Genomic DNA, 21,298 nt, shown 5'->3' with positions numbered 1-21,298 from the left:
CATGAAACAGCTTTGTGTTCATGTGAGTGCAGGTTTATTTTGTGATTACCTGTTTAAAAAAACCCCACAACACCTGTGTTGGGTGCTGTGCCCAGGTGTTGGCAGTGGGGATGTCTCGGTGGGAAGAGGCCAGTTCTGCTGGTTCCACAAGAGACCCGCTGCAGGGCACAGCTGAGCCCGTTGGCAAAGCTGGTGGTGCCTCTGGGAGCGCATGTTTAAGAAGGGGCAAGTGGCTGCACAGACACTGAGGATGAGGGGAAAAAGAGCAAGAAACCGCCCCATGAACACCTGGGCCAGGGGAGGAGGAGGAGGAGGGAAGGAGGTGAACAGGCGGCCGAGCAGGTATCCACACTGCAGTCTGTGGGGAGGACCACAGCAGAGCAGGTTTGTCCTGAAGGACTGCAGCCCATGGGCAGGACCCACGCTGGAGCAGGGGAGAAGTGTGAGGAGAAAGGAGCAGCAGAGAGGAGCTGCTGTGGGCTGACGCACGCGGCCCCCGCCATTCCCCTGCTGGGGGGGCAGGAAGGGTGGAGGAGCTGGGAATGAAGGAGTGAAGTTGAGCCTGGGAAGAGGGTGGGTGGGGACAAGGGGGTTTTGGTTTTTTTGTCTTTGTTTCTCACCACCCAACTCTATTTTAATTGGCAATAAATTAAATTAATTTCCCCCAAGTGAAGTCTGTTTTGCTGGGATGGTAATTGGTAAGTGAGCTCCCTGTCTTTATTGCAACCCACAAATATTTTCATTTTATCCCCCCGCCCCCTCTGGCCTGTTCAAGAGGGGGAGTGAGAGAGCAGCTGGGTGAGGGCCTGGCAGCTGGTAAAGGTCAACCCATCACAACACCAAAACCCTCTTCTGACTTCTGATGTCCATAGAGTTAATATGGAGTCATTAAAAGAAAAAAAAAATATTGCCAGAATTCCACTTTTTGATCTGTAGCTGTACACATGAAGATTACCCAAGCATTGATAAGCATTACTTGTTAGTAGTGACAGATCAGGGAAGTACAGCAAATGTTTTTGTATCTGGTGATAGTAAAATAAGGCAACAAGATGTGCTAGAGGACAGACTTGTGCTGCTTGTACAAAGAGAGTCCTCAATTTAAGGCTATCCAGATTCTTTCTTCCTGACACACCTTAATTACTATCATAAAAATTTTTGCATAAATACTTACTTTTATATTCTGGATGCAAAACATTTGCCAAATATGTTCATAAATGTGCACAGCAGATCATTCTGGATGGACTGATAAAGTGCTCATTGCTTGGTAGCTTGTGACAAAGCTAGATGAAAAATGAGAAGTTATAGGTTGTATGAAAGTTACTGTAAAACAATTAACACATATCAGATTGACTTTCATTTTTTTATTTAGCTTCTAACAAGAGGATAAAGTTTCAGGTTTGTTTATGGTGTTACTCTGACTAAATTCACTTGAATGGCTCTAATGCTTAAAATTAGTTTTTCTGGAAATGTGGTGTCCAGGATCATTTGTTTCACTTTAAGCATTTTTCTTTACATGGGGGTAGGAATCCTGATCAGCTTAGCTTAGTGTTGAATTTTGAAGGTCTTTTTTTCTTGAAAGGGCAGAGAAACGTCATTAAAATATGTGCATCTCCCTCCCTCTATCCCAAATGGAGCTTATTAGTCACTAGACTCTTGTAGTATGAGGAGGGGCATTATAAACTGTTTTTTGACTGCTTCAAACTCTTTATTGCCTGCAAGCCTAGAATTAAGCTGCCTTCAAATCTGTTCTAGCTCTCCTTTCTCTCTCACAAGTATTTTCCTTCACTGTCATGGGTCTTGCATCTATGGTTCACTTCATAACGGTTTGCCTGAGATCACAGCTGCAGTTCCTCTAGCTTTCCACTTTCTGATACCTCTTCTTCCTTCCTTATAGGGGACCTTGTATTTTCTGAAAAGGACACCATATCTTTAGCTCTCTGTCAATACTTCCTCATTCTGTTTAAAGCAGAGGAAATGTTTTTTGAAGAATAAGTCTGAGAACTAAGGCTGAAAAGGGCATATTGTCACGATCGTGGAACATGAGAGGTGTTTGAGGTTCAGGAGAGGTTTGAGTTTGAGGGTTTTTCTTTTTTTTCAGATCATTGCGTAGGACCCAATGTGACTAGCTTTTACAAAATTGTATTCTATAATCTAATTTCTCATTTATTTGTATTTAAAGTAAGTACTTCTGATACTTATGTAAAAAATAACCATGTAAAAATAACTCCAGAGCATGTAGTAATTTAACCAGCATAGTGTTCTGGACTTGAATTCACTGATAGCCTTGAACCGTCATTACAAGAGTGAGGGTGTGGCTCTTTCAGCAGGTTTATTTGGGAAGTCTGATTATGATGATTTTGGAGCTGATTCTCATGATCATTTCATTGCCAACTGTTTGGTTGATAGATATGCCTAGTTTGCTTATTTGATAGTCCCAAACTCCATTGTCTTCATCTTGTGTTAGAAGAAGTTACAACCTTTTCTTGTTCACTTAAATAACATATAAAAATGGACATTTCCTACACCTACTGTCGTCTTCAACTTATGTCGGACTTACTTTGGACTACATTTAGTGAAAAAGCCTAAACACAAATCTAGTCATTTTATACTTACCAGCTATGCATTATTATCTTCCTAGAATAAGTATTTCCAGCCCTGAAATATATGTCTTTCTGTTGGATGTGATGTCTATATTTCATTTTTTCAGGCGGGACCAGAACCAATGTTGATTTATAGTTGAAAGATGGTGCATCTTTTCATCTCAAAATTGTTTGATAAGAATAGCAGATGATTCCATCTGTGCTTAACTTGCTTCAGCAAAACAGATGTGTAATCAGGGTCAGAGGAATTAACAAATTGCTGATCAAAATGGAGTGCAGTGAAATCTGTTTTCCTAAGTCATACAAATCTAGTGGTCTTGTAGGAAAACAAACACAAGTAGATGGAAATTATTTTTTCATTTCATCTTACCTATTTTTGGTAAAACAAGTGAAAAACTTTTTTTTTTCTGGTAATATATTGCAATAGAAAACCCTTATGTTTTTTTTTTTTTGTGGGTGTTCCTCTATCAGATCTAGTCTTGATAAATGCAGGCATCTTTATTTAGAGAGCTTTTATAAACACTCATTTACAAGCAGAAATGCGATCAAGACAGTGCTAGCTTGTGAAGGCTCCGTTTCAATCCATCTAGTCAGTGTTTTCCCCAAGTGAGATTCAAACGTTTGAAGTTTTGCATACAGGTAGGAATGGAGCTTAGTTGTTTAAAAAACCAGCGTTCAATGCAACAGGAGATTTTTTGTAATTTTTTTTTTTTCCTTCTTGGGATCCTCGTTCATTGACATTGGTCACTTTATGCAGTATGAGACATGGCTGTGTAGACGAGAGCCCCCTTACACACCATTCTCATCTAGCAGATACTGGAGTGGCTTTGACATGCTTCCTTATCTTATGGGTGCTTGTAGGTGGCCTTGGTTGTTAGCACCAGACTTTCCTTTTTGTGGACTTCCCATATAGTTATTTCCTGCAGGGGAAAAAAGTATTTCCACTTCTGTCTGTGTTTTGGGGGTTTGTTTTGGGGTTGGGGATTTTTTCATATTTGAAGAATACTGGTTCTTTTGGAAAGGATTGTGGTGGTGTTTAGATTTTTTTTTTTTTTTTTCTCTCTCCTGGTGGTGGTAGTGTGGGGGTCTTCTGCTGTCTGTGGTAATTTTCCTCTTTTCAAGTAATTTTGCAGGTGGATTTTGTCATTAATTGCTTTAGTCCCTTTTAGAGTGCAGAAAATGAATATTCATATCCCCTCATCTGATATAGATACCTGGGTAAATTTTAGTAATTGAAATATAAAAAACATTAAAAGTGGTTTTCTGTTGTGGTGAACCATTGTTGCTAACTGTTCAGAACCATTAAGTTAGCTGCTGACAGAAAACTAAATTTTCACCTCTCTGTTACTTTAAATTGAAAACTTTGAATTTATTACATGATTGGAATAAGTGACCCATGCTGCACATAATGAATCCTCTTATCTGTAGCATTAGGTTCCATCAGAAAATGGACACTTTAGCAGATTGAGCCTAAACTTTAGAAATAAAAAGTTATTCAATTTAAATAGCATCAGTTAACACAACTTTTTGATATAAATATTTTAAAGCTTGTACAAACTGGATTAATGTTCCACTAGGGTAATTAAATGAAAATTTGGTAACTTATTAATCTCTCTCTCTTTCTCTCTTTCTTTCTCTTTCTTCTTTCTCACACTCTTTCTCTTTCCAAATTTATCAATCTCTCTCTTCTCCTCTTTTTCTCTCCCCCCTTCTCTTTCTTTCTTCTTTTCTCGCTCTCTCCCCCTCTCCTCCCAAAAATATGCCTTTACAGAAACATAAGGTAGATCTTTTCTACAAACTGCGCCATGTGATGAATGAGCTCATTGACCTACGTAGACAGCTGCTGTCAGGTCACTTGACACAGGATCAGGTGCGAGAGGTCAAGAGACACCTCACAGTGAGGCTGGACTGGGGCAATGAGTAAGTACAGGTACCAGCTGGGTACTGTTTGTTCTAATTATGTTTAAATAGCTTTTCTTAAAAAACAAACCAACAAAACAACAACTTTTTCCTTCCAGTAGTATTTGTACACAGGTAGAACATTTCATTATTTGGAAATCAAATAGAACTTTTTACAGTGGGTTTATTGCACAGTTCTACTATTTCTATAAAATGAGCCGTTTGCTTATTAGTAGGTGTTTTCTAAGGCTGTCTGCACTGTTAAAAGGTTTAGATCAGTTTACTTGCTTTGTATCAATATAGTGAATATTGGGCCTGAAGTACGTGTTCATAGATGCTAAAAACCCATTTGTCAACTGAAGTATTTTAATGGTTGGTGCAATAACTAGAGAATCTCACTGTCAACAGTGACATTGGAGCTGAGGCTGTGTTATTTAGATTTTCTATATCATTATAATACATAATCTATGTTATTCGGCTGTTGGTGACATTTCTCAGAGGTTTAGACTCTCCTTGGTCAATTCCATGGTGAATTTGTGGAGAGTTTTCTTTAGAGTCAAAGGTGACTGCAATTCAGATAGAAGCTGAAATGGCAATAGATTGCCGTTAGACAAAAACTAGCCCTTCACCAGAACTGGTTTTGTTCTGAGATGTAGTGTATCAGACAGGTAAGTTTTGCATGACATGCATATAACCCTTTCAAAGAAAATATCACTCTCCTCAGGCATATAGCGACTGCTTTTCAACTAGGAGTAGGATAGTGCTAATTAACATACGGGGGGAGGAATTCTGTAAGTTGACAACTAAGGAAGAAAGTCAAATGTTTTTCACTAACATATCTTTGTTACGACTCCGTTCCTTTGTCACCTACCTCAGGACTCCCTATGAGAGACAGACTTGAATATATTTATGAATATTTAGCTAGCCCCCATGCCACATTTCATTTCTCTCTTGTTGAAAGAAAGCTCTGAAGGACGTAGACTAATAGATTGCATCAAGTTATTGTTCCGCAGTGCAGAGTTACAGATACTTTTCAGTATCATTCCCAGTAGAGTAAATGGGAACCAAGAGACCATTTTGAACGTTATGCCTAGTTGTTTTTGCTCAAAGAGTGTATGGAATAAATTAGCAACAGGAAGCTGCAAAAATGTTGTAGGGAAAAAAAGGTGAGGACAGTAGACAGCAATGCAGTGATGAAGAGAATAGGTTGTTCAATGAGGTGGCTGTAGACTTTTTTTCCTAAATAAGCGTGAAATCATTAAATATGAAGTACATTAAAACTATAAAGGTAAATCTAATGCATGAAAATTATTGAGAAGCATCAGTGAAATCAGTAAATATAAATATGTTAATCATTAAATTCATCTGCTCAGGATGCTCGTTTAGGAAAAAAAATTTCTTACTACATAAGAAGAGGTGCTGACCTCCCTAGAGAAAAGGGTACATGATACCAAAGGTACATGCTTAAACAGAAGAGGGTATCAATAAAGGAACTGCATAAAAAAGCATATGATTGAAAAGATATTTAATTTAATCTGTACATTATGCAGTATTTAATTATAAATGTCTGGGAGTTTGGAAGGTCTTTCTGCAACATCACTCTTTTCCATAGAATTTCTGGGAAAGTTCTGTTTACTTTCTTTTATCTTCCCTCACTGAGTTTTATCATGAAACTCATGCCCACATGTCTTAATCTGTTAAAAAACCTAACGATTTTCATATACGTATTCACATAGTACTACCCTTTCTCAAATAATGTAATAATGTTCATTGCTTCTTCTGTCATACTTGAGATTTGCAAATAAATGAAAAATGTTGTTATTAACATGTATTAATGTTAACCGGGAAGCTTAAATACATGCAATTTGAGCGAGTCTATGTTATTCAAGATAGTACAATCTAATAGGAGACATTCTGTGACCAAGTAGCTTTCAGGAAACAATCTTACACATCTAATATGTAGCATGTATGCTTATTTAATGTAAAGCTACTTTTATCCTGACTTTGATCATTAATGCATTGTATTCTTTGGGAAGGAGTGATGCAAACGTGAAATTCACACTTCCTGTCACCACCAGTTCGGTTTTTTTCAGTTTGTTGAACAGGTATCATTTTCCCTTCAATACACTGGCAGCGGTTCTGGTAGTCATCCTTTGTGTTCTCGTAGGAGTTGGTGGAAGTCAAGGGACAGATACACTCCTTGGATTGATAGTTACAGATTTTTTTGTGAAGTCATTAGACTGTTTCCAGAACTACTACAGTGAACTTCTTTTGCTTATTTTTGTATGCTTGGTCTAAACGTTAAAAAGTTTTGCTCTGTAGTTTAGTCTGGTAAAAATGTAGAAATGTAATTTATTTTATAACTATTGCTGCTAACCTTTTGTATTGTTGCTAGTCATTCTCATAATGCAATACTGATTTCCACTTATTGTAGCAATTTAATTTTCTGTTGCTTACACATTCTTTTTCCCCACTACAAAAATATGAACCTGGATGCATCCTTTTTGTGATGCTTTCTTACCTCTTCCAGTTTCCCACAGTTAGCTTGGTTTTGTATGCATACAGTGACTAGTATTCCTGCTATATACGTTTTTGTATTTCCCAGTTGCTCAAAAGAGCAGAATTTACTACCTTCAGATAAGGATCTTAGTGGTTTTAGACTTTCAGTTTTAAGCATCCTTCTGTGTAGTTTTGCACAGCTGAAATCTCATAAACTGTCTTTTTTCCTGCATATCTTGCTAGGTTTTATACAGAATGTTACAAATACTTGTGTTTTTTAAAAATGTTTCACTCTGATACAATTTATTCGAATATCGATCTATTGAAGTCTGAAATGCTATTGGAAGTGTTCCATGGTCTGTGAATAACAAGGAAAAATTTGTAGAGCAGGAAACAAACATTGTAAAACTGAAGTCTGTAATTTATTGTCTTATTTTAAATCATCTTACAAAGTGAAATCTGCAGTTCATCTCATTTTAAATCGTGCGGCAAGTAAAATAGAAACTTGATTTTGAAATATTTGTTTAGTTTCTTTTAAATGAATGGGTAAGTTTTTCACCTTCTACTAGTGCTTAGAATGGGAAACCAGAACTAAACTTTTTTACTGCCAAAAACCTGTTTCATTCTAGAGTCTTTTGCATCAAAAACAGATGAAGGAATCTGCGCTACAGAGCTTCTATTTGAAATGTGAATGCTCTGCTTCTGCTCCAGTGCAAAAAATTAATTGTAGCAGTGTGTGCATACCTTATTTACCAAAAAGGCAGATGAAGATTTCCTCACAGTAATTTGACTTAAAAATCAGAGGTCATCTTAAATGATCTTCAGGATTGATTCTTTCAGATTAATACAATATCTGCCAGGAGATCAATAGAAAGCATCCAAGTTTCTGAGGACAATCACTTTCCCTTTTGTACTGAGGGAAGATACTTCCTTCCCGATAAATGTGGGACAGATACTCTATGTTTAGGCTCGGACACAGTAGGGGAGGGGGAGCCACCAATACTTTGAGATTTTGGACAGATAAAAGCCATAAACAAAGATGAGGTTTTGGGCTTATGTTACTTTTCAGTCAAAGGTTATTCCTTTTCACGTAAAATGTTGTTAAAATTGTTGCATTAAAAGAAATTTTCCAAATAGTTGCCATAAATTCTGCACAGAAAGATCCACAGATAGACAGAAGTTACAAATGAATGTTTAAAAAGAGAAACGGGGAAAAAAATGTTAGAAATAAATCTTTCACACTGTCATACAAATAAAATGAAACACTGTTTTAAAGTCATGGTCTTTCTCTTACCTCAAAATTGCAGTCAGGAAGCCAGTGGCAGATGCAGTGTTAGTACCTACTAACTACTAATGTGTGTAACACTGTAGAGGGAATGAAGTAGAGGGAATGAAGTAAGCATAGTCTTAAAGCTCAAAAAGTCCTAAATTTCAGTGCTCACATCCTTAGGAGATCATTTTTGAACTTTGAGTGACTTACCCTCTTGTCACATTTTTCTTGACATAAAAGGACTTCCTGGTAGTGTTGCAATAAATTAGCTTAAAGTTTGTAAAATGCATTTGGAGATAGGTATTAAATGTACATATGAGTTTGTAATATCTGGAAATCAGTTTGAGAATTAAAGAAATTCTTATTACAGTAGTTGTCATTGTTACATCAAAGGTAATCAAGATAGGAGTGAACAATTTAAACAACATAATGAAATGCCTTTAAGAAGGTTGCAGAAAGAATAGTTGCCATTTCTGTCTAAATATATAATATTTTTTCCCTCTCCTGAATGTACCTGTAGTAATGATTGAAGAGGGATTAAAACTGTAAGGCACTCTCTTGGATGTCAGTCTTTGAGGAAAACCTTAATAACCTCTCTCTGCAGCCTGATACTTCCATGCTCTTTGCTGCCATTCCCCTCAATCAGTTCCTTACTAAGATTACTTACCTTCATCTCATCGCCTTCATTTTAAGAAATAATTTCTTGTGTAGCATTACAGTAGTGCTTTAATAATTTCTTTATAGATTACAGCCTCTGCAGTTTCTTTGTATACAGAATAACTTAATTCTGTCACACAAAAGTATCAAGTTGTATTAGCACAGTAATTTTCACAAACATGTTTTTCATATGTTTCATTTTCCGTGGATTTCTGTATTGTGTTTCCTTCGAAGTCTTTTTTAAAGTCTGCACATAGTTTTTGTGAATCGGTGTCATAGTTCATGTGAATCGCTGTCAGGATCATTTCCTTTCCCTTCACCACCTTTATAAATATATTTGTGTAAGAGAAATATGAATGATATTAAATGAGGCTTTGATGTAGCGAGAGAAGGAATACAAGGAGAATTGGTGGCTGCAAAGTTAAAGCTGAAAAGAGTAAAGGTAAAGTGCACATTTTTGGAGCAAAGGGGATGAGATCTTGCACACTCTAGAGATGTGAGGAGCTCTCCCAATCAGTTCTTCAAGTTTGGATGCAAATCTTAAAGGCATTTTTTAGTCAAATGACATATTTCTGCAAGGTTCTTCTAGGAAGAGTTGTTATGACTTGTGGTTTTATGAATTCTAAAAGGTGTAGCGTTTGTATTATAATTAAACGAAAATATTAGAAATTAAGATCATTCTTGGAAATTACCATTAAAACCAAGTTGTTTTTTCTCTAGAAGCTCAGTTAACCTGAAGTAGAGTTGTATGTTCATCCCTTTCAGAATTAAAAATGCTAGTATTGTTGTCTATCTGATTGTCTTGTATTACTTGAGAGGACAGTATCTAGAGATTTTGGGTGGTGGAGTTCCCCCCCTGTGTCCTGTGCCTGTCCCCGTCTGTCCGTCCGTCGTGTCGTGTCGTGTGTGTGTCCGTCCTGTGTCCCATCCCCGTCCCCCCCCCTCCCCCCCCAAAAGGAAAATTCTGACGACTTCTATGTGGAAAAGGAGGAATATCTAAATGTCAGCTGGAGTTATTCCAGTCATATGCTATCAAGAGGTAGGTGATAGGCTTGGGGATATTTTGTAGGTATATTTGGGAAATATTTTTGAAAGGCAGTTCAATGTTAAGGCAGAATAAAAAAAGCACATGAATTTGCTTGTAAAAGAAAGTATTGTGAAGAGAGGAACTGTCAAATAAACAAGACAGCACATTATCTAATTTTTATGCATGCTGTGTTTTGGAGGAATACTGCTTGGCAGCTGGTGCTCTTCTATTCCCATAGTATTGGATAATAGAGAGTGAAAGTGGGCCACTGGCTATCATTGCCATTTCAAGCAATATGTTGTCAGTCCTTCGCAACAAAAAATAATTGATACAAATTAAATGCATAAACCTGAACTTCCACCTGCACAATAAATGACAGCATGTTAGTACTAAAGCAAGAGACACCTTTATTTGCTGGTAGCAAGTATTGTGCGGGATTAACATAGTATTAGAGAATGAGAATCTTCTGGGCTGGAAATCCATGGTGTTAAGGGATTTAACTAAAAATAGGATATCAGATGAGTTTCACAGGGATGCTACTGCAGTTGTGTTGAACATTATTAAGTAGAAGATAATACCTTTGTCAGGTATTGAGTAATTAGTCCAACCACTGTTTGGCCTCAGTTCTCTAGAGAGTTGAAATTGAGAATACAACGATATCAGGCTATGATTAGCTTTGACATGTTTTTTCTGTAAAACTTTAATAGTGCTTTGTAACTGTAATGCACTTAAAAGTGGTTTTGATAACGTCATTAGAAAATAATTTGTTAATATCTGTATGTTGGGGAGAAATTCCTTTATGAATATACTTTAGGGGTGGGTGTGCGTACACACGTGAGTGGCCGGGTATTTTGGAGGAGGTTTAGATATTCAGATTCAGGAAAACTTCTGTGAATGAATATGATGAGCATTAACTTTTTTTAAAAAACTTTGAAGTGGACTCTTTGCATGTTACTATCTTTATCTGTTACCATTTTTTTCTGTCATATTTTTGGACTTTCTATTATAATTAGGCTCAAATGGCAGCTGGAGTTAAGGATTCTTAAGGATTCTAGCACATTCTTATTTTAATCTTTTTCGTTTGGTAAATAGATAAAGTAATTTTCATCTTTGCAGCTGCAGTTTTCAGCTACTGATGTTGGGCCAGGGATAACTTGTGTTTGATAGGTTTAATCAAAACAAAGCATGTAAAAGGTGTATAACCATCACTTTCACAGTTTAGCCTTAGAGTTTAGAAACTGGTATTTGGCATGCAAACTGCAGTGAAGAAGGAAAATTGTTCCTTTTTCCATTGAAAATGTAATTGGTTTTGGCAAAGAACTAAGAATGTGGAAATTCCAGTTTGTCAGTACAGTATTTTAATGGCAATTGTAGTACTGTCTAACAGTTGCCAGCAAGTGGAGCAGGGCTGAGCTATATTTTTGAGATATGATGGTTTAGGATTATTTCCCAACTCCATAATTCTTAGAAAAGAATTATGGAGTTGGGAAACTTCTGGGAAGTGATTTAAAAGTACAGTGGACAGCAGAGGCAGCTGGGCTTCATACAGACCGCTGGTTCTTCCTTGCTGTTGTTTTAAGTTAATTGCTTAGAAAGAGATACTGTATCGCCTGGAGGCTTCTGTTTATTGCACCATACAATTATTCTGTGGTACCTGAAAGGTTTTTTCAGATAAAATTTTTCATTTGCCATCAGTAACAAGTCTGTACAGAATGTTTCCCTCTCTGATTACAAAACTAAATTGACTTTTGTTTTTCTTTTATAGTTAGTGACAGAAAGAGTGCCAAGGTAGTCCATGAGGGCACCTCTTCTGAATTTTTTTTCTTTAAGACTCTTAAGAATTTCAGTATAAAATATCTGTAAATGAAGTATCAAAGTTACGTTAGATGAAAGCAGGAAAATGGTTCGTTCATGTGTTTCTTAATTTTACTGCTAACATGTGTGTTTAGAATAGCTTTTTATTGTAATGCTCGGAACTCTTTATGCCTCAGAACCTGAAGATCTACAGAGCAAAAGTTGGGGTTTGACATGTTTTAGGTTGTCTTGTTCTGCAGTCTACAATTATTAATTAATTGTTAGTAGTTGTTCATTTATTTGTCTGGATGCAAAAGAGCTTATTCTGTCTGCTACTCATATGCAGCTGTGACCTGAACTGCCTTCTTCACTACAGAATTTCTTAACTAGTCATCCTCTTTGCACTGGTATACTTTTTCAAAAAAAATAGTTTATATATTTGATTTGAGCCAAAATATTATTTCAGTTCAGAGTAATTAAACGGGGTTTTTTGTATGTGTGTGTTACAAATACAGATTAAAATTCTTGTTGATATTACAGTTATTGTTTATTACTAAAAAAATACTGTGTTTATACAGTGATAAAGTTGGGGGTTTAGTTGCATGAACACCAGGAATTTCAAAGCAGCTTCCCAAGGCGCAGTATCTGTTTGTGCATTTGAACAGGGTTACTAATGGAAATTTTTCTTTATGTAGTGAAGGAACCTACTCAAATACTGCAGCAGAAACCAGAGTACTAAATTCATTTTGCCTACTGCATTTCTGTGTATGAAATTAACTTGTTATGGATACTGCACCAACATATTGGCCAAAAGCTTCAACTGGCATTGATTGCTATAGCTCCATTGAAGTCAGTGAACAAAAAGTAACAAGTTCATAGTGGGTTTTTGTTTGATATTTGCATTTAATTTTATTTAGAAGGATTATCTGTTTAATGATTAACAATTGCAAAAAGATTTAAATAGTTTAGTATTTCTTGTGTCCTTGCCCTCGAGTAAGCACATGGAATAGATACTGGTGAACACTCTAATGTATTATGCTTACCATTGTTCCTTCCTTCTCTTTTGCAGACATTTGGGCCTAGATTTAGTTCCTCGGAAGGACTTTGAGGTTGTGGATTCAGATCAGATCAGTGTTTCAGATCTCTATAAAATGGTAAGAAATCTGTGGGAGACTCCTTTGAGTTTTCACTTTGGGAGGGAAAGGAGGGAAAAAGTTAGTTTTTATTCTTTACTCTTACATACTTTCTTGATTAGAGTAGTGTCACAAGCTGAATGTCTTTCATTTGCACCCTAACCACCAGAATAATCAGTGTCTCTAGTACCCTGAGTTTAGTAAGAATGAACCACCTTTCTTTGGGAAATGGCATGCTTATATACATTGTAATTTCAATTTACAAAGTAACATGGTATAAAAACTGGAGAAGGTAACTTTGAATGTTGTTTCTTCCTACAATTTTCTTGTTTTTAAAATCCATTGTTTCAGAAGCAGCAGCAGCAGTTCTAAAAAAAACAGTTTCATCAAATACAGCTAATGGGAATCCTTTTAAACTTTGGTCTTTGTTGCTAAAATCAATCTACTAGCATTAAATGAAGTAGCAATAATCTTTTTTCATTTGTTTGTAGAATTAAAGAAAAATAGGGCTGGAAAATCTTAAGAGGTCATCCAGTCCATTCTCCTGCTTAATGTCAGGATCAACTGTCTCTGCCATTTATGACAATTTCTTCTCTGTTTCTAAAAATCTCCAGTGGTTAAGACTCCACAGCCTACCCAGGCAATCTTTTTGCTCAGTTCAGTGCTCGTACAGTTTGGAAGTTTTATTAATGGTGGTCTTAACCTGCAGCGAGAAGTCTCTATGTCTAAGCTTCACGTCTTCCTGTCGTGTCCACAGAGAAACAGATTACTCCTGCCTATTTGCACCACCCTTTATGTACTTGAAGACTTGTTAAGCCTCATTCAGTCTTCTCTTCCTTAGGCTGAAGAACCCCATTTCTTTCACTTTTTCTTTGTAGGTCAGGTTTTCTAGACCTCTGGTTCCTGCATGTATTCTGTAGACGTTATATTACATAATCTGCAGTTTGCCACTGCCTTTTGCAAGTATATTGTTGAATTCTGTCAGATGGGAAATAATACAAAATCTTGGAAGCTCCAGAGATTAACTGTGGTGATATCTTGCAGAGGTCTATTCGTTTGAAAGCACCATGAGCCAGGCAGATGTCCTGGCAAATTTTTGACATTATTGATGTATAATGAAGAAGGCTAACAGATTGATGTGCTTTTGGGCTACTTGATCGTTACTTCGAACAGCAATTATTAACTTGCTGGGAGAAATAGAACTGCTTCCTGCTGTAGGATCTAGTGTGGATCAGCCTACTTCTTCCATTAATTAAAGCTTCTCGAGCCTGGAGTCCATCAGCAGTTTCTGTGAGTCCAGAAAGTCCATGAGAGCCATTTGATTCTTTCAGAGAGTCTGCAGATGCAGATGAAGAATACTTAAGTGAAAAGTCTGCTTCGAGGTGTTGCATAGATAATAAACATCTTTGCCCTGTTTCAAAGATTATTTTTTTTTGAGCTCACAGAAAAGGGGAGGAAGGGAGGAGACCAGTGAATAAATTAGTTTAAGCAAAACTAATCCTTGAACATTAAGGCCATCTCTTGCGTGGCAATGTCCATTAGAAAACATATGTGGTTTTTGAATATGTGTATTTGAATAAGAATATTAGAATTTTCAGGAAAAGTAGTACAATTCCTTCATTGCCGTGAGTTCCAACTTCTAGTACAGTCATATTAGTACATAGCCAAGTTAAAGTTGTTTTAGAAATGTGAATTGTGCCATTAATGGAACTGTAAAGCCACTAATGCATTTCACAATTTAACTGCATTTGGATTCTTCTTTGTTAATAGGACTATGTAATACGGTTAACTTTGTTTTGGATTGTGATGTTACTCTAAAGGGCATGTAATGTTCAGCGGAAAGTGAAGGAAGACCTTTCCTGAGATGCTACTTTATTTTAAAAAAACCAACCAACCAAACAAACAAACCGCCCCCAGCAGTTACTTTAATACAGCTTCTTAGCCTAATATCTTCCAGAGAAAATAGTGGGGTTTTTCTACATAAATATTGTTACGGTTTCACTCACTTCTAGTAAATTTTTAATTTCCTATTTGAAAATGTTTTTGGCTTTCAGCTATTTAGGATTAGGGAGTGATAGGTCCGTGTCTAGGTGGGGTTTTTTGATATGCAAGATGTACTTCTCCCTAAAGCAAAGGCGTGTTTTGTAAACAGGCTATATGCTGTTGCTGTTTTGGATTATTTGCACCATATAACAGTGGATTTCGTGGAAAGAAATAAAAATTGTTACCTAAGAAATATTGAAGTACATCACTCTCTAGTACTAATTTTTAATGTTTGTTCCTGATTTGCCATAGTCCGAGGAGAGTTTGGTGCTATTACAGCAGTTTTCCTTCAAATACAATATAGAAATAACTCAGTACAAAATTCAATCAGTAGTGGCTCAGAGAATGCAAGTTAAGTTGCTAACAGGATTGCTTTATGACTCTTGTGTTTCATTCTGAAGGTTTTTTTACTCTGAATACTTGTAGTTACAGCAGATAGCTAATATTTAATTGTCAGAGTAGTCTGATTATGTCACCCATCTTAGTCCTGAAGAAAATGTCCACAGCACAGTTTGCTGCTCAGATCTGTGCTGGTATCAGGACATGACCGTTAGTCAGTTCACACTTCGCTGTTGCTTTAGTTTGTAGATACAGGATGACAGTGCTGTCTAATCACATCTAGTTCATAGTCAGAAGGCAATTTCAGGAACCAAAACAGCTGAAAACCTGTTGGTTTTTTTTAAATTAAATTTGGTAGAAATTGAAGGAGGGGGGTATTGGTGTGTTTTTGTTGGGTTAGGGGTGTTTTTAGTGCGGTTTTGGGTTTGTTTTTATTATTTAACAAAAACCCAGGGAGACAATCCTCCTTACTCCTGGCAAAATACTTAATAGGCTCTCAAATGAGCAATGAGGTTTTATGTTGTAAAATAATCTTGTGGGAATAGTTATGAGAACCCAATTACTTTCTCGTATTTGCAGGATTGTAGAATGTTAAATGTGCCATAGAAGACAGTCTTGTATTAGCAGAACAATGGACGAGGTAACACATCAGACTTTCCTATCTGTGACCACAAATTCAGGCATTTTATACAGAGTCATTAGACTTAGTGTTACTTTTCTTGGTAAATTTTAAATGTTAAAATTTAAGCATCTTTTTTAGCTCTCATTTTTCATTGCTAAGTATGTTTGTGACTACTGTATGACTACTATACTCATCTCTTTGTCAGAACTGTTGTGCTTTGAGGCCTTGTACATCCTTTTTCTCCAGGTTACTCATTATGAAGCTAAATACTAGTGGCTTCAGGATGCGCAGCATTTGTCGGAATTTGTTGCTTTACTCGTTAAGGAAACCAAATTACCCTTTCCTTATGGCAGTGTTTGTGATTTTAACTACTATGATGGAACAATTTTTTAAGATTTACATTACTTTTGAAATTGTGGGAAAATACGTTGTCAGAATTCTGCCACAGAGCTCAGTGCTGGAGTTGCCACTAGAGTGAAGCTGTCATTTAGCGATACAAGTCCAGCAGAAGGTCAGAAACACTTGGATGGCACTTTTAAGTGAAAGGCGTTACAAGACACAGATGTCTGGAGGCATTTGCAAAAATCAGAAATGGTCAAACCTGGCGATTAAATATGTTTTGCTTTTCTAGAAATTTATTGATTCGTGTATGTGTCTTCAGGATGAATTCAAGAGGTGCATGAAAGGCAAAACTATTGGCTGTTACTGCTAGGTCTTAGCCATTTCTTTCAACTATCTGAAAAAAATACCGTGACTTTACCAGAGTTCCTAATAAATAGACAAGTTTCAAATTAATGCTGCCATCACCTCATAATTGCTTATTCTTTATTCAGATGGAAAATGAGATTGGTAAGAATGAGTAGTTGTAAAACTTGAAAATAGAGACTTCAATTGCGCAGAACTCTGCTAGAAAAGGAAAACAACTGGACACAAACTGTGTAGGAAATTCATAAAATCTCTCTGTTTGTTTGTTTAACAAAGCGGATTGTCAGAGGACAGATTTGTGTACACTTGATTTGAAACCCTAGTAAGAAGTCGGTTGAGAATATGAAGATACAAAGCAGTTTGTTTGAGACCGACTGATAATGATAGGATTCACTTATCAAGCATTGTTAGGAAAGGAAGGAGGAAGAACAACAATAAAAACTAATATTGGTAGATCAGATATCATGAGAAGTAAGTTTGACAGGGAAAAAAGAGGTAAGGATAATTGATAGCTCTATCAGTAAATTAAAAACAAAACCACAAGGTGCTCACTAAGAGGCCAAGTTGGATAAATTAAGAATTCTTCATTGCCTTCAGCATGAGAGTGAAAGAAAGGGAAATTAAGATTACCAAGAGCAAGTATAGAAGAACAGAAGTATAGAAAAGTGTAATAGAATAGCACAAATAGGTAAATAGAAAAATTAGAAAGGCAATGGACAAATGTAACAAGCAAATATTGTCAATTATATCAAGAAACAGTTTTATATAAATAAAATTAATTTATAATTAATTATAAATTAGTAATTGGGAAACTAAAAAGTTTTTATACTGGGGGAAACCAATTGGCACATGATGCAAGAAAATAATGTGGCATTTAATGTCCTTTTTGCCTCCCCTCAAGCTCTGGTAAGGTGGTAAACTGTTTCAAATCGCTAACAATACCTATGGAAAAGTGAAAGGAGTCACACCTGAAGAGGGAGGAAAAGTTTATAAAGTAGTTATCTGTTCTAGGGGATTTAGAACTTCATACATTTCATTTGGGATGTCTAGAGAAGCCAAATCAGACATGTTAGTGATGATCATTGGAAAGACAGGTAAGGTTCCAGAATACTGGCAAAGGGCAAGCATACTTTACACCTTTAAAAAAGGGGATGGACGAGGAGGAGCTAGTAATCATTCTCTCCCTGTAAAAAATGCTGGAAGAGAAAAAAAAAAAATCCAGTTATTGGCACAAGGAGGTGAGTAATAGTGACTGTGAACTTATTCAGAATAAGCAATTTTTAAAAGTCCCAATTTACTTCCAGAACATAAATGAGTCTAGTGGATAGAGGAAAAGCAGCTGATGCCATATTTAGATTTTCATAAAGATTTTAATTGTTTTTTTAATTGAAATTCTCTTCAGGTCGTTAGTTCTAGATTAAATTGCTGTAAAGTAAACACAAAGCTAGTAGAAAACCCATACTAAAAAGAAATGGTGAAGAATGGTTGTCAATAATTTGGTTAAATAGGAGGAGGGATGAATCAGCTTAATTTCTTGTGGTCATCCTCCATTTTGTAGTACTTCATGTTTCATTAATGACTGGACGATGAAATAGGGAGTATGCTTACTAAATATGCAAATACCACAAAGTTGGAAGTGGTAGAATATGGGAGGAAAGGATCAGAATTCAAAATAATGTCGAGAAATTGAGGAACTTATCTGAAAAGTGTAGGATACAAGTGATAATCATGATTGCAAGGTTTTAACTTCTGCAGTCAATTGTGGCTTCTGAGGTACAGGCTGGGACACTACAAGCTTAGGTAGTTTTGTAGGAGAAGATTTGAGTATTATAATGGAATCACAAGCTGAATTAATTAATCTTTCCATGATAATGATGGATAAGACAAGAATCAGTGGGCCTAGGTTACAATGACAAGGATTCAGTTTAAGCATCAGAAAGCACTTTGATGAAGAAAGATATACTGAAATGGATCATCTTATCTGTTAAAGTTTGCACAACCTTAACAGGCAGCTGTCTTTCGGGGAAAAAAAAAGGTAAAACTGATTCTTTTGTTTCAGAAGGAAGATGGATAACTTCTTAACAGTCCTATTTTTATATCGCCTCACAAGGCTTTTCAGGTCGGAAGGGGCCTCAGAGGAGATCTAGTCAAACTTCCTGCTCAGTGCAAGGTCAATACTGAATTCAGACCAGGCTGCTCAGAGCTTTGTCCGATTGGATCTTGACATACTTCAAGGAAAAAGATTGGGTCCCTCCTCTAATGCCGGACTGCCTTGATTTTTTTTTTTTTCTTCCTTGTTGGAAAGTTGGGATATCCCATGTTGTAGTTTATGACCACAGTATTTTGTCCTCCTGCTGTGCAGCTCTCTAAAGAGCCTGGCTGTGTCGTCTTGATGATAACATCATAGTTATTGGAAGGCTGCCATCAGGTCACCTCCAAACCTTTTCTCTAGACTAAAAAAGGTGCATTCCCTCCATCTCTTCTCATACAGTATGTGCTCCAGCGCCCAGCTGCTTTGGTGGTCCTTTGCTGAATGGGGTGCAGTATTTCAGATGTAGTTTACTGAACGCTGAGTAAAAAGGAATAAATGTTAGTCTCAATCTACTGGCTACGTTCCTGTTAACAGAAACAGCAAATTGTTAAATGTCCTTGCTGCCAGAGCACTCTCCTGACTTATGTTTGGCTTGCTGTTTAGCAGGACCCTGCCAGTCAATTCCCAGCTATACGATGGAAGGATTAGCCTGTGCCAGGTGCAGGACTTGTTGTATTTGTCCTTGCTGTATTTCGTAAGGTTCCTTTTAACCAGTTCCTCTGGATTGCCTAGATCCCTCTGAATGGAGGCCTCCTCCTTGAATACGTTGACTGCTGCCCCCAGTTTAGGATCATCTGTGAATATATTAGACTGCATACGTCTCAGGATAGACCTCTGAAGAATACGTGCCATCAACCACTACCTTTTGAGCCTGACAATCCAACTGTTTGTTAAGGTTTTTTTACCAATATGGTTAGTCTACCCATCCAGGTGTAACTTCACAACTTGGGTACAAGGATGCTGTGGAAGACTGCGGTGAAGGCCTTGCTGAACTCAAGATAGACAACAGCCACTAGTCTTCCCTCATCTACAGATCTGGTCCTTTTACCCTAGAGGGCAATTAGGTTGATTAAGCATGATTTACCCTTGGTAAATCCGTGTTGGCTATTTTCAGTCACCCTCTCGTTCATGTACCCAAAAATGGCTTCCAAGAGAGCATGTGCACTTTGACCACTTTGCCTAGCCAGAGGCAAGGGTTCATAAAGTTAACTTAGTCAGTGGTTGTCTGTGTTGTAATAGCATGGTCCTGAAGCATAAAAGCAGAGAGTTGGTGAAATCTAGTCTTTTGTGAAAAATTTAAAACCTGATTTATGGCCACTTATTGTTACAGGTTTACCTAAATGTGCACTCTGTAAGCAGCTGTGTTTGCTGAGAAAACTGTAGCTCTTTGGACCACCTCTCATATTTCTGTTGCTTGACTTTACCCCCCACTTTCTTACTCGGATTTAGAGATGAATTTTAGTCAAAAGAAGTCAGGATACCTTGAGCAGCTTAAATAACTGGTCTTTTCTATGCCAGCTGATTCTGAGTGGTTGCAGGTGACAAAGATTAAATAGGCAACTCAGACACCTAAACTTAGAGAGTTTTAACATTCAGAAGACAGTGCAATAGTTAGACAAACAATGGAGCTAGAGATCATTATTTCTTCTGCTGACAGTGTGAAAGAGGACGTTTTTATAACTGTGAATGTAAACAGATGTCAAAATATGCCATTTAACATAATATCTTCTTGATTTAGTCTCATTATGAAGCTTATCTCTCCTTTTGTGGTAAAAAGTCTTATTTTTGTTCTGTGTGAAAGACAGTGGCATAGTTTGGAAAAAGTATTGCTGAATACATTTTGTGGACTATCTTTTACTTTCACCTCTTTTGAAGCTATGAGGTTATCAACAGGTCATGCTGGTCCTGCTGCAGAGTGTGTATGTTTGGTCAGAATAAGATGTTGGGTACGTTAAAAAAGCATAGAGAGGGGGCGAACGAAGATAATATTTATTAACGTGGTAGTGTTAATGTTAATATTTCAGTTTAAAATGCCAATGTTGATGAATGTGTGTAGAACAGGCATGGCAGAATCATTAATGATATGTTTTTTTAAAGCTCTTTGAAACCTTTTCAATTTAGATTAGTATTTAAATCTGCTTTTGGAGATTAAATCGATGCAGTTAGACTTGCAGTCCATTTTCTGATTATAACATCTCCTTCTAGCATAAAGGGCTTTTAAATACAGGATCATTCTCCAAGTTCCGTTTCAGAGATGTAGCTCTTTATACTGATGCTTCTTTACAGGTGTTGGCCAGCTGAAATTGTAGAAGATTCTTTAACCATTTATCAGGATTTCATTTTCTGATCAGAGCAAAAAGTTTAAACAGAGTTTAAAATCCATCCTTCTCTCTAGATGTTTGTGCATTTTAACAAATGCACCTTTTTATAGACAACATACTGGTGGATGAGGATTAGTGGTGAGGTATCCCCCTGTTTAGCAAGAACACATAGATTATACAGGACAGGGTGATGGACTTTTCAAAAAGAAATGCTTTTACAGCATTGCAAATTCTGTCTAGCTTCTGACAGCCATTTACGTTAAAAGCTATGGTAAATACCACCTGTAAATTCAAGTA

The 21,298-nt window shown here is 36.8% G+C and overlaps 1 protein-coding gene across 1 annotated transcript in view; it reads left to right on the top strand.

Annotated features, from left to right (window-relative positions):
- Window positions 1-21,298, top strand: part of DOCK3 (dedicator of cytokinesis 3) — a 222,533-nt gene that overhangs the window by 68,063 nt on the left and 133,172 nt on the right. Inside the window, exons 6-7 of the mRNA XM_072875713.1 lie at window positions 4,372-4,520; window positions 12,816-12,900. Of these exons, the coding sequence (XP_072731814.1) occupies window positions 4,372-4,520; window positions 12,816-12,900 (234 nt within the window). The remainder of the gene's footprint in view (window positions 1-4,371; window positions 4,521-12,815; window positions 12,901-21,298) is intronic.

Source organism: Ciconia boyciana, chromosome 11, assembly GCF_034638445.1.
Source record: "Ciconia boyciana chromosome 11, ASM3463844v1, whole genome shotgun sequence".
NCBI lineage: Eukaryota > Metazoa > Chordata > Aves > Ciconiiformes > Ciconiidae > Ciconia > Ciconia boyciana.
The sequence above is the reverse complement of the archived record's forward strand: the minus strand, read 5'-3'. Positions and strand labels throughout refer to the sequence as shown.